Here is a 14,689-nt window from a genome sequence, read left to right as displayed (position 1 = left end):
TGCCCATTTATTTTTATTTATTTATTTATTTATTTATTTATTTATTTATTTATATTTTTTAATAATAAATTTATTTTTTATTGGTGTTCAATTTGCCAACATACAGAATAACACCCAGTGCTCATCCCATCAAGTGCCCCCCTCAGTGCCCTCCACCCAGTCACCCCCACCCCCTGCCCTCCTCCCCTTCCACTACCCCTAGTTCATTTCCCAGAGTTAGGAGTCTTCCATGTTCTGTCTCCCTTTCTGATATTTCCCACTTATTTTTTCTCCTTTCCCCTTTATTCCCTTTCACTATTATTTATATTCCCCAAATGAATGAGACCATATAATTTTTGTCCTTCTCCGTTTGACTTATTTCACTCGGCATAATACCCTCCAGTTCCATCCACGTTGAAGCAAATGGTGGGTATTTGTCGTTTTTAATGGCTGAGTAATATTCCATTGTTATACATAAACCACATCTTCTTTATCCATTCATCTTTCGATGGACACCGAGGCTCCTTCCACAGTTTTTCTGCCCATTTTTAAATTGGATTATTTGAGTATTGAGTTGTATCCGTTCTTTATATATTGGATACTAACCCTTATTTGATATGTCATTTGTAAATATCTTCTCTCATTCCATAGGTTGCCTTTTAGTTTTGTTGATTGTTTCTGTTGTGCAGAAACTTTTTATTTTGATATAGTCTCAGTAGTTTATTTTGATATAGTCTCAGTAGTTTGCTTTTATTTTACTTGCCTTAGGCACATCTAGAAAAATGTTGCTATGGCTGATGTCAGAGATTTGCCTGTGCTCTCTTCAAGAATTTTTATGGTTTCAGGTCTCACATTTAGGTCTCTAATCCATTTTGAGTTTATTTTTGTGTATGGTATAAGAAATAGCTCTAGTTTAATTCTTTTGCATGTGGCTGTCTGGTTTTCCCAATACTACTTCTTAGATTGATTTTTTTCCATTGGATAGTCTTTCCTACTTTGTCAAAAATTAATTAGCCATATCATTGTGGGTTGATTTCAGGGTATTATTCCTTTGATCTGTGTGTCTGTTTTTATGCCAATACCATACTGTTTTAGCATAACTTGAAATCTGGAATTGTGATACTTCCGTTTTTTTTGTTTGTTTGTTTTAAGATTGCTTTGGCTACTCAAGGTCTTTTGTGATTCCATACAAATTTTAGGATTATTTTTTCTAGTTCAGTGAAAAATGCTGTTGGGATTTTGATACGGATTGTATTAAGTCTGAGTTTGCTAGTATTTTGCTGAGGGTTTTTGCATCTGTGTTTATCAGAGATAGTGATCTATAGTTTTCTTTTTTTGTGGTGTTATTATCTGGTTTTGGTTTCTGGGTGATGCTGGTCATATGAAATGAGTTTGGGAGTGTGCATTCCTCTTCAATTTTTGGGAGCTGTTTGAGGAAGATAGGTACTAACTCTTCTTTCAATATTAGAACTTACCTGTGAAGCTGCCTGGTCCTGGACTTTTGTTTTTTGGGAGTTTTAAAATTATTGATTCTGTTTCATTACTTGTAATTTGTCTTTTCAGGTTATCTATTTCTCTGTGATTCAGTCTTAGAAAGTTGAGTGTTTTTAGGAATTTGTTGTTACCTAGATTTCTCAGCTTGTTGTAATTCTAGTTTTTTATAATTTGTATTTCTGTGGTATTGGTTATAACTTCATTTGTAATTTTTTTGGGGGATTTTTCTCTTTCTTGATGAGTGTGGTAAGGAGTTTATCAATTTTTAAAAAGTCTTTTCACAAAACCAGCTTTCATTCTATTTTTTTTTAAAGACTTTATTTGAGAGAGAGAGAGAGAGGAGGAGATAGAAGAGAGTCAGAGGGAGAAGGACAGGCAGACTCCCTGCTGAGCAGGGAGCCCAACACTGGGCTTGATCCTAGGACCCCGGGATCATGACTTGAGTTGAAGGCAGATGCTTCACTGACTGAGCCACCCAGGTGTCCCCTTCTATTGTTTTTTGAGACTCTGTTTCATTTATTTCCACTCTGATCTTTATATTCTTACTTCTAATAACTTGGGGCTTTAGCCGTGCATTTTCTGTTACCTGTCAGTGTAAAGTTAAATTGTTTATCTTGAGATTTTTCTTGTTTTTTGAGTTAGGCCAGTATCACTGTGATGGTTGATAATGATTTCAATCTTCAATTTGAGATTTGTTTTGTGGCTTAACATGTGATCTGTTTTGGAGAATGTTATATTTACACTCGAAAAGTATGTGTATTCTGCAATTTTTAGATGAAATGTTTTGTATATACCTGTTAAGTAGATGTGATATGATGTTTTTGTTTTTTAAAGATTTTATTTACTCATTTGAGAGAGAGAGCATGCACATGTGAGCAGGGGAGGGGGCAGAGGGAGAAGCAGACTCCCCACTGAGCAGGGAACCAGATGTGGGACTTGATCCCCAGACTCAGATCATGACCTGAACTGAAGGCAGATGATTAACCAACTGAGCCACCCAGGCACCTCTAATGTATTAAGTCCAGTGTTTTCTCATTTGTTTTCTGTCCAGATAATCCATATGTAAGTGGGGTCTTAAAGTCCCCTACTATTTGTGTATTGCTATCTATTTCTCCCTTTATGTCTGTTAATATTTTTTGTATTTAGGTGCATCTATGTTTGGTGCAAAATATTTATGAATGTTATATCCTCTTTTCGGGTTGATACCTTTATCATTATGTAATACCTTTTTTTTGTCTTTTGTTATGGTCATTGTTTTAAAGTAAGTTTTGTCTGATACTCTAGCTTTTTGGAGTAGAAGATGGTTTTGAGGAATGTTGATTTTAGCTCATGGTGGAACCTGCTGTGCAACTTGTGCTCTACTTTCTAGTATACCTGGAATACTTGCTTCTACTGGAGTTTCTTCTAGACTGTGAAGATAATACTTGAACTCTTGAATTGATATGCAGACATACTCAAAGGAAGAGTAGCATTACAAACCTTACATATTCATGTACCTGTCACCCATCTTTAAGGACTAACATTCTGTGGTTCTTGTTTCAAGGACACAACTTCTAGAACATAGAGTGCTCAGCCCACTTCCTCTTCCACCCCCTCCCCACCCCCCAATCCACAAAGTGCAGTGAATGATGTTGGAGAGCTTCCCCACTGCCTCTGGTTCTGGCTTAAATAATGGCAGTGATTCCATGGTAAGTCAGTTCTGGCAGATGTAAAGAGAATTGAAGACTTGGAGCATTTATAGAAAATTTTTCTTGGCCTCAGAATCCTGGGTATAATTAAGAATCTAGTGCACTCTGAGCTCTTTAGGACTTCACTTAGGACTTTTGTTTGCCCAGAAATTTGGACATGTTGCAGAAATATAAGGGGGAAATCCTGTCTCTTTGTAGCATAGCTACTTGCTATGATGAAATGATACATGCAGATGGCTTTTATAGTTTTGATATACAGGCTGCTCATGATGTGTCTGTGTAATCAAAAGAAACAACTGTTTTCAGGATCTGAAACATGAAGCTGAGAGGATCAATAACATAAATATACTTGTTTGCACTCCGGGTCGACTTCTTCAACACATGGATGAGACGATATGTTTTCATGCTACCAATCTCCAAATGTTAGGTGAGTCTAATGAATTTCCAATGAAACAATCTGAGACCTAGGAGAGAAACCTCATAAATTTTAATGACAAATTTTTATTTTATTTTTTCCTTTATTTATTTTTAAAATATTTATTTATTCATGAGAGACACACAGAGAGGCACAGAGACATAGGCAGAAGGAGAAGCAGGCTCCCGGTGGGGCACCCAACATGGAGCCACGCAGGTGTCCTAATGATAGAAATTTTTAATCTTAATATTTATGTAATAAAACATCTGAGAAATAACTTGAAACAATATTTTGGCATAGGGATTCTAAACCTAGAGAGTACTAGACTTTTTTTAAACAAAATGGTCAGAAGAATATAAGTAGTTGTATATGAAATTAGACACTTCAGTAGTTGACACTGCTAAGAATTTATCTTTTAAGATATATGCACTTTTGATGATATTACCTAATGTAGCTATTTTTTTCTGAACAGCTCTGTACTTTGGAATAGTTCTAGATTTACAGGTGCAGTGATAATACAGGGAGTTCCTTTATGCCCCTCCCCAGTTTCCATGTATAATGTCTTACACAACTGTGGTACTTTTGTTAAAATGAAGATTAACATTGATCGTTATATAAATTACAGACTTTAGTTGGATTTCACCACTTTTTCCACTAATGCCCTTTTTTTCTCTTCTAGAATCCTGTGCAGGATACTAGATTACATTTAGCCTAATGTATATTTTAAATACTGTAGTTCACCTTGAATTTTCTCTTTTTAGTTCTTGATGAAGCAGATAGAATCTTGGATATGGGCTTTGCTGACACCATGAATGCTATTATTGAAAATCTTCCCAAGAAACGTCAGACTTTACTTTTTTCAGCAACACAAACCAAATCTGTAAAGGACCTTGCACGCTTGAGTTTGAAAAACCCTGAGTATATCTGGGTTCATGAAAAAGCAAAATATAGGTATGTACTATTTGAAACCATATTTGATTTAGTCAGAAAAATCAATGTTCTTTTTAGTATAATAATTCAACATTTTAAATTAATGCTTTTTTAGGAAACTAGACATCATTTTATGGGTTATGAATTGTGGGAAGCAGAATAAAATATACTATTTAAAATTATTTAAATATTTGATGCACATTTAAATGTTGGAATACTCTAATGCTGTCTTTTTCAAAATGTGGTCTGAGGAACAAATATCTTTCTGTAAGATGTTAACATGTTAACAGCTATTTATTAATAACTACTTCTGCATAAAATGAGGGGCAATGGGGTTGTGTGGCTGTGTGGGAAATGGGTTTGGGGAAATAGATTTTATTTTATTTTATTTTATTTTATTTTATTTTATTTTAATTTAATTTAATTTTATTTTTGGGAAATAGATTTTAAAGAGTATTTTGACACAAGTGGAAGTTTGTGTATGTATCATTGTAGACTGTGAACATACCTGACTTGTAGAAATATTTTCTAGTCAGGGTCTCAATATGGATTCAACCCTACCATTATCTCTATCATGACTTCTCTTTCTTCCTATGAAATGTTAGTCTAAAAAGAAATAGATTGGGGAAAATGCTGGGTTATCCACTTGGAAAGTTTTCAAGTGTTGGGAATATGGGCCTTGAGGTCCACATTAACTTGGTTCCGCTAATAGATGTCTAGGATTAAAGATAGCCTTAGGAGAGGCCAGACTCCGTGCTTCCAGGTGATCTTAATGGATGAACTTTGGTATCTTTGGTTATCAAGAACTCGAGAATGGCATAGCAAGAGATTCTTGAGGTAGTTTACTCCTTAGCTTAGTGGAGTAGACAGTGGTCCTTGTTTATAAGGTTGTATTGAGATAGCTATTGAAATTCTTGGTACAATTAATAATCTAAAGATTGTCTAGGTCTTTAGATTTTCTCTGTTCTTTTTCTATTTGTTTTCTGCCTATTTTCAAGACTCTTTAGTGTTTTTACAGGACACGAATTTTTTAATCATTAGGGAGTCTCTAAAACTGTGCATAAGTTAATTGTACATAGTACCCTTGTTGCCAATTTCTGTAGATAACAATGAGCTATTATCTATAGATCAGTTAGAAAAAATTGAATGCAAATACTATACATTTCATAGATGATTTTTTAAAAATTTTATTGTTTTAGAGAGAAAGAGAGCATGAGTGGGGGGGAGGGGTAGAGGGAGAGAGAGAGAGAATCTCAAATCGACCCTGCAATGAGTGTGGAGTGCATTGCAGAACTCAGTATCATGACCCTGAGATCATGACCTGCCCCAAACTAAAAGTCAGACACTTAACTGACTGAGCCACCTAGGCAACCCTATAAATGATTTTTGAAATGCAGTTCCATCACTTATAAAAAATGGGGCTTTCAGAAACCATGTCTCCAGTGACATAATTGACAACTGCAGGCTGTATGGTAATGACTGTGGCACTCTCTAATCTCCTGTTCACCAGAGTGCTACAAAAAGCAGACTTGTGAATTTTGTCTCATGTCATTATTGAAGTTTCTTCTCTAGCTATTAATTTGGTTAATACACCATAGGAAAATCATAGTCAAGAATATTTTTAAGGGCCACTGTCTTGGGTCCCCTCCCTCTTTTGGAGTTTTGTACTATTGTTCAATAAACTTGATTTGCTTCCCACTTAAAAAAAAAAAAATTAAGGCACTATAGAATATCTGCTCTCAAATTGTGAAGGACCAGAAAAGTAATTTAAAAGTTAGATCTTTCTGAAGTTGTGTATTAGAGTATACTTAGAAACAGTATACCAGTATGTTTTCTTTATATTGCTATTGTGGTGAAATGGTGCTTCTAATGATTTTTTTTTTTCTTTGAGAAAAAATTGTCTTTAGATCATGGTAATTTGCTGTTTTACGGTGAATATAAGTTGAATTCTGTGGTGAATTATGAACCATTTCAAATTCAAGATGGATATGCTGAGCTTATGTTATTAGGTGCATACAAATGTAATATTACATTTCCTGTTAGCGTAATTAACCATTAGGAAATGTTGCTCTTTATCTTTACTAATGCTTTTTTGCCTTGAAGTCTAGTTTGATCTTAGTCTCCCTATAGCAGCTTTCTCTAGGTTCATGTTTGCATGGTGAGTCTTTCTCTGTTCACTTACTCTGTACATTATATATGCCCTTATGTTATAGATTTGACTTTGTAAGCAACATATGGTTTTATCAGGTAGGTTAATTCCTTTGCAACTGGAGAATTTAGTTCATTGACCTGTGACTTACCATAATAGGTAATAGTTTTTACCCCTTTCCACTGTGTCTTCATTGTGAAGTATTTTAGTTTCATACATTTTAAACTCCATAAGCTGTTAGTAATTACTTTTTGAAACACGAATATTTATTTAGATCTATCCAAATAGTTATTCTTTATGATATTTTTATTTCTTAAAAGAATTTCCTTTTATTCTTTGGGTTTGGGTTTACTAGTGGAAAAATTCTGTTTGGACTTTTCTGAGAACTTCTTTATTTCTTCTTTACTCTTGAAGGATATCTTGGCAGGTTTTTTCTTCACAGATACCTTTCTGTTGGTCTAACATAACTTTTGTTATTTCAGAGTTAGCTACAATTTTCTTGTTCCTTTGAAGGTATTGTGTATTGTTTAGGATTTTCTTATCTTTGATTCTTAGTTAAACCATGAATGATTTTATTTATTTATTTATTTATCATTCATTCATTCATTCATTCATTCGTTTGTTGGCAGGTAGATGTTGTAAGGACAGATGACCCTGATCTGGGCTACCCTGGCTTTTAGACTCTGGGACTGTTGTATTTCTGTTCTTCTTAGAGCCCTGGCTGGGTATTGACCTTCTGGAGGTCTCAGCTGAAAGGTGTGGGTATTTACCAGAGCACTTCCATCCTGGCAGGCTCTGAACTTCAGAGCCCTGAGACTGCCAGGATCTCTGGTCAGCTCTGAGCTTCCCAGTTGTTGCTTTTTGCTTGTTTTCATTCATTTTGGTGTGTGTGTGTTTAGGAGTTGTCACACTTCTCGTGGGACAATTGAATGAAGAATTTAAGATCCAGTGTTTTTTTTTTTTTTTTTTGGTTTCTTCTCTCTGGGATTTTGGACTGCCGTATTTAGGCAGAAGGTTGCTATTCCACCTCACACCTGCCTTGCAAATCAGCAGATGCTTTTTTTTTTTTTTTTTTTTTTTTTATTTATGATAGTCAGAGAGAGAGAGAGAGGCAGAGACATAGGCAGAGGGAGAAGCAGGCTCCATGCACTAGAAGCCCGATGTGGGATTCGATCCCGGGTCTCCAGGATCGCGCTCTGGGCCAAAGGCAGGCGCTAAACTGCTGCGCCACCCAGGGATTCCCCCAAATGCTTTGAAGGAAAAGTGGAAATTACTCTGGGGCTTGCCTCAGGGCATGTCTGTTTATTTTTCTGTACTTTAAGTCCTTAGACACCTTGCTTGCTCTCTGATGCCTTCTGTTGTTTTTGTTTTATGCTGAATCCAGGCTTTATATTAGCACTAGAGGCCTTCAAAATGTTAATCTGATATGGACAACCCCTTTACGGCAGGAATGATAGCTTTTTAACCTTAAAGTTTTAGCAGCCAGTGATGGTTATTGCCTAGATCCTTTATTTCATTATGATTTGCAAAATTGTGATAACTGATTCTATTTTTAATTTCTAAGAAGTTCTCTTTCGCAGTATGTGTATGTATATATGTATGAGAAATTTGTTGGAGAGGCATGCTGCTGTTAATAGTTTCCTAATTTTTTTTTTCTTTTTTGGTGGGTCTGGATTTTAAAGTTAACTGATATGGCATATTTTTAATGTTTTTTTTTCCTCTTATTTCCATAAGCACCCCTGCCACTTTGGAACAGAACTACATAGTTTGTGAGCTGCAGCAAAAAATAAGTGTGTTATATTCCTTTTTGAGAAGCCACCTGAAGAAGAAAAGTATTGTATTTTTCTCCAGTTGTAAAGAGGTACTGAATGATTAAGTAATTGACGTTGAATCATCCCTTTTAAAATAGCAAGTTTCAGTTAGATAAATAGCAGTTTCTTCTGTTTTAATAAATACAGTGCTAGACATGGTAAAGAATATGATAAACAGGTGTAGTATCCCTCAGTGAATACTGGTAGAACAAACCATTCATTGAATGGCTAGATGAACCACAGGTCTTTATAATCTGACACCCACCCTCTATGAATACTGAACTGAGTATGCTATATATTTCCATGCTTTGATGCCCTGATGCTCTCAGGCATGCCCTCTCTGCATTCCTTTACACTAATGACTGAGGGAGTGGTGGATGTCCTTTGAGGCTAAGCTCAAATGTTACATCTGGGGATCCTTCTCTAATACTCTGGAACTCCTTGTTAGAATCAGTGGGTTCCTCCCCTATCATTCTATAGTGTGTATGACTTTAATGCAGTTACACATTTGTTTAATATTAGCCGTTTGCTGTGAATGAAGGATTCAGTGATAAATAAGAATACTTGTCTCTTCCCTTAAAGAGAAGGCACCTTAAGTGATTTTTATGTCACTTTCCTCTCTATATTTAAGATTACCTGAGGATATATAGTTGTTGGCATATAATAGATAGATTCTAGATTTATAGGTTTTTGAATACTTAATGTGGTAAATATGCCATTAAGTTTCCCTCCAGCTTATGGGGAAGATAAGTGGTGGTCTTTCTGTTGTACTCTGTCTTTTTTAGGAAACCTCTTCATTTCCATGGCTTTAAATGCCATTTGTGTTCTAACAACTGCCACACTGACATCTCAAGCCCTGACCACTCTCCTGAGCCCCAGAGTTATGTATCCACTTGAATACTAGAGATTTCCAGTTGAGTGTCTTGAGGGCGTCTCAAGTTTAAAATAAGAACAATTTAAGATTTCATTTCCTGAAGATTATTCCCTCCCATCTCTTCCCCATTCTAAATGACTGAATCCTTAATTGTTGCCTGTCTTCAGCTTATTGTCAGTATTTTGATAACTCTCATTACCTCTACCACCTCTCACCACACCTCATGCTACAGCTAAGTCTAAGCTATACTAACCTTTCTCTTACTCGTGGCTGGTCTCTTCATTCTCACAGTTTCTTTCCTATAGTTATTGTACATTCTAGCCAGAATGATCTTAGAAAATCATCTGCCTCAGCGAGTTTTTTTCAAGAGCAAGAATTCAATCAGTTTTGACTCTGGAGATGGAAACTGCAGAAAAATTTTCATGAACTCTGTTCACACCTCTAAGTTTACATATGCACTTTTTTGAGCTTAGTTTACCTGTATCTGTCATCTGCAGGTTCACCTTTCTCCTCTAACCTTTTCATGATAGCCCTTTTAAAACTGCAAAAGAAAGGCACAAGTCCGACTATATCTAATCCTACTGGTGCATTGTCTTAGGACCTGAGAACCTTCCTGGCACCAGGGGGATTGCTGTTTAGAAAGTGAATGGCTTTAAGAACAAGCCAACAAATTTAGTTGGCTTACATTCTTTACTTAGAATTTGTAGGGAGACTTAATGGACTTACTAGTTGATGGATTATTATAAATTTTCTTTATCATCATTTTGAAATATAGGCATTTAGGGCAGCCTGGGTGGCTCAGCGTTTTAGCGCTGCCTTCATCCCAGAGTGTGACCCTGGAGTCCTGGGATCAAGTCCCGCATCGGGCTCCCTGTATGGAGCCTGCTTCTCCCTCTGCCTGTGTCTCTGCCTCTTTCTCTCTCTCTCTGTGTCTCTCATGAATAAATAAAATCTTAAAAAAAAAAAAAAGAAATATAGGTGTTCAATGAAGTAAGGTTCTTTCCAGTACATTTTCTTTTCTTTTTTTTTGAACTTATTTTTAAAATTCCAGTATAATTTTACATATGGAGTTACGTTAGTTTCAGGTGTGTAATATAGTGGTTCAATAATTCTGTATATTAACTCACTGCTCACCATGGTAAGTGTACTTAATCTTCTTCACCTGTTTAACCCACCCACCCTCTGGCAACCACTAGTTCTCCATATTTAAGAGTATGGTTTTTTTGTCTGTTTCTGCCTTTGTTTGCTTGTTCTCTTAAATTCCACATTCGTGAAATCATATGGCTTATATCTTTCTCTGACTTATTTCACTTAATATTATACCTTGTAAATCCATCCATGTTGTTGCAAATGGAAGATCTTATTCTTTTTTATGGCTGAGTAATATTCCATTGTATATATGTATTGCCTATTTTTAATCCATTTTTTTCTGCAGGGACACTGTGCTTACCCTGTCTTGGCTATTGTAAACAATGCTGTAATAAACAGGGATGCATGTATTTTTTTGAATTAGTATTTTGTTTACTTTGGGTAAATACCCTGTAGTGGAATTGCTGGATCATTTGGTAATTCTATTTTTAATTTTTTGAGGAGCCTCCACACTATTTTTTTTTTTAGAGATTTTATTTATTTATTTATTCATCAGAGAGAGAGAGAGAGGCAGAGACACAGGCAGAGGGAGAAACAGGCTCCATCCCGGGAGCCTGACATGGGACCCGATCCTGGGTCCCCAGGATCATACCCTGGGCTGAAGGTGGCGCTAAACCGCTGAGCCACCAGGGCTGCCCACCTCCACACTATTTTCCACAGTGGCTATACCAGTTTGTGTTCCCACCAACAGTGTACCACAGTTCTTCCAGTACGTGTTCTGTATTTTTGTGAAGAGATTTTCCTAACATGCATATTAGAGAAAATAGGAATAAAATAATATGATACTCTACCTCAGTGTACCAATTAGTATGCATTTGTTATCATTTAAACTAAAGAGAAGTAACAATCAGTTCCATTTACTTCCATATATGAAGAGATGTAATAACATCCAATGTTGTATAACAAAATTATTATCTATTAGTTTGTTTTGCCTTTTGTTTTTTAAAAAGATTTATTTATTTAGAGAGAGCATGCATGTGGGGGGTGCAGAAGGAGATGGAGAGAGAGAATCTCAAGAATACTCCCTGCTGAGCAGGGAGCCTGCTGCAGGGCCTCAGTTCCATGACCCTGATATCATGACCTGAGCTGGAGGCAGACGCTTAACTGACTGAGCCATCCAGGCACCTCTCTGTTTTTCTTTTTATCCAATTCTAACATTACTTGTTCTGGTTAGTTCTACACTAATGTAGTAGTAGCTCAGCCTGAAAATTTTTAATGCTTTATTGTAGAAAGTTGTAAAAAGTTTAAGATAATCAAAAGACTTTGAAGCATTAAACTATTAAAGTAAAATTCTGTGGGGTCAGAAAGTTGACATAGGAGTTCAGGAAGGAAAAAAATGCAAAATTTCTTTGTCTTGAGGAGTTTATTTTGTGTTTAATTTTTTTCTAGGACTTAATTTTTTTATGGCGGTTTTAAGTTCACAGAAAAGTTTAGGACCTTCTTTCACACAGGCATGGCTTTTATTATTTATTTTCTTAAAGATTTTATTTATTTGAGAGGGAGAGCAAGAGAGCTCGAGAGAGCACAAGACCAGGGGGAGGGAGAAGCAGACTCCCCTGTGAGCAGGGAGCCCATGTGGGGCTCCATCCCAGGATGCTGTGTTTGTGACCTGAGCCCAAGGCAGACAGACATTTAAGCAACTAAGCCACATAGATGACCCATGGTCTTCATTATTTTTACATATTTTAAAAATGATTGTGGATATCAAATTGCTCTGCTACTTAGAATCTACTGGGTACATGTATAAGAAGTTTATTTTAAATTCTGAACATTTAATATATCCGAAATTACATTTTTTTGCAGCTAGTTACATTTGGAAAAATGTCAGCTATCAAGTCGAAAACAAAAGGGGAGCATAGTTTTTAAAAAGTTCTCACAGGACATAATGTGAGCAAAAAATGCTTGAAGACCTCAATTCTAGACTGCATTTCCCTTTCTCTGCTTTTTTTAATTAGTGAAACTTGTGCTCCTTAAAGCAGTTTTGCTGTTCATCTCAGCTTGCTGTGCTGCTGCTATCTGGAAGAACCAATCTTCTTTCTCTGTTCGTGCCCAGGTTCAGTATCTGTACCGAGTGTTCTGCCGGCTACGTCCTGGCATCTCTATCCTTGCCCTGCACGGCCGCCAGCAGCAGATGAGAAGAATGGAAGTCTACAATGAATTTGTCCGCAAGAGATCCGCAGTGCTCTTTGCTACTGATATCGCTGCCAGGGGCCTGGGTAAGAGCTTAGCAGAAAATATTCTGGGATCATGGGATATAGAATTTGCTTATAAATGGATGGATTTGGGAATTCAAGTTGTTTCACTCAAATAATTGGGCCACTTTTTCTTAGAAAAACAAGTAAATTGAATTAAGGCTACATTGGTGAAAATTTTGGTTGTATTTTTGTCTTTGCTTATTATTTATGAAAATAATTCTAGAATCCTGAGGACCCCCCACAATCAAAGGAGGATAAAGGTTTAAAGATAGGAGGAAAAACTACTCTTGTTTCTTTGAAAATTGGAAACTTGGTAAAATATGACAACTTAACAAGAAAATTTGAAGTCAATTTTTTTTCACCAAGTGTTTTCAATTTAAAAACATAATGTATTGAAGCTTTCTAGAAGCCCATTGATACTATTTTACAGTTGGTAGCTTTGTGGTTGTGGAATGGGGTATGGAAGTGAATTACAGGATGTAGAGATATGAATATAAGACAAGAAAATAGGTAGTATTTTAAATTTTTCAGTTTATTTGTTAATGACTGCAGCAGATATTAAACACACATGAAGAATATGCCCAATATTACCCAGCTTTAGTGATGATTTTTTTTGTGGTCCCCTTTTTCTTCCTGTCTGCTTGTTTGTCTTGGAGTATTTTAAAGCATATCTCAGACATCATATCTGTTCATTCCCATGTGACTGAAGGCCTTAGCCAAGTATGCATATATTTTTAAAGCTCTCTAGCCTATATTGTTATCCAAGACTTTTAGTAAATTCAACATTTTGTATTTACCTTGTTTGGCCATGTAATTGTTTGCTGAGGGAAATTGTGTATCAGTTGTCTCTGATCTTGTACTTTTGTGTTAATAGTTAAGATTTGCTTAGTTTGTGATCCTAGTTATTATTTTTCTTAACTGTCCTAGCAGATGTCCCATGCTTATTACTTTTCTAACAGTTCAAACACAGCCTGTTTCTCTCTTGCAGCCTTCCATTGCCAACTCTTATCCAGACTGGTTGCTCCATAATCCTCCTGCATTTTTGTTATCCTGAGATGCTTCTATCCAGATCTCTTTCTTCCTCTTTCTTGATTTATTCTCTCATTTCATTTAAAAAATTTTTAAATGTCATTCTCTAGGGGTGCCTCGCAGGCTCAGTTGGTGGAGCATGTAACTCTTGGTCTTGGGGTTGTGGGTCTGTGTCCCACATTGGGTATAGAGATTGCTTAAAAAAAATTAATTAAAAAAAATTAAAAATCTCATTTTCTTATAGCTGCTTCAGTAAGGGTGCACAAGACAATTTGAGTTGTTACATACATTTCCTATTTTTTTTAAAGATTTTATTTATTTATTCATGAGAGGCACAGAGAGAGAGGCAGACATAGATAGAGGGAGGAGCAGGTTCCTTACAGGGAGCCCCATGTGGGATTCGATTCTGCAACTCCAGGATCATGCCCTGAGCCAAAGATAGACACTCAACCACTGCGCCACCAAGGCATCCTTCATTTTCTATTCTTGAATGATAGTTGGGATAGGAATAGAATTCTAGGTTGAAATAACTCTATAGTATTTGCAGTTATTTTTGTGTATAGTTTATACTCAGGACTACTTCAATATTATGGTACTTATTAGACCCACAATGATGTCTAATGTATTAGTAAACAAGCATATACATTACTATATCAGAAACTTCAGTAAATAAAAAAGCTTATAACTCCTTGCTATTATGTTTTACTTTATGCATTTAAAAACATTCTGAGAAGGGGTTCATAGGCTTTATTTATAGTACACAAATGTCAAAAACCTCTGTTCTAGATTGTTTTAAAAAGTTTATATGAATGTATTGATAGGCAATACATAAAGTATTGAGTATATAAAAAGTTTACGTGAACAATGTTATATATGCTAATATAGGACTTGGCTTTTGAAGTCTTTTCATTTTTTTTTTTAAGAAATCCCTATATCCAATGTAGGGCTCAAACTCACAGCCCCAAAATCAAGAATC

General features: G+C 35.9%; 1 protein-coding gene across 3 annotated transcripts in view; it reads left to right on the top strand.

Annotated features, from left to right (window-relative positions):
* The window catches only part of DDX10 (DEAD-box helicase 10), a 253,004-nt gene that overhangs the window by 12,886 nt on the left and 225,429 nt on the right, over positions 1 to 14,689 (top strand). For all 3 annotated transcript variants that reach the window (XM_025465622.3, XM_025465620.3, XM_025465621.3), the window contains 4 exons: positions 3,468 to 3,588; positions 4,338 to 4,527; positions 8,390 to 8,516; positions 12,543 to 12,705. In XM_025465622.3, the coding sequence (XP_025321407.1) occupies positions 3,468 to 3,588; positions 4,338 to 4,527; positions 8,390 to 8,516; positions 12,543 to 12,705 (601 nt within the window). The remainder of the gene's footprint in view (positions 1 to 3,467; positions 3,589 to 4,337; positions 4,528 to 8,389; positions 8,517 to 12,542; positions 12,706 to 14,689) is intronic.

Source organism: Canis lupus, chromosome 5 (assembly GCF_003254725.2).
Source record: "Canis lupus dingo isolate Sandy chromosome 5, ASM325472v2, whole genome shotgun sequence".
Classification (NCBI taxonomy): domain Eukaryota; kingdom Metazoa; phylum Chordata; class Mammalia; order Carnivora; family Canidae; genus Canis; species Canis lupus.
The sequence above is the reverse complement of the archived record's forward strand: the minus strand, read 5'-3'. Positions and strand labels throughout refer to the sequence as shown.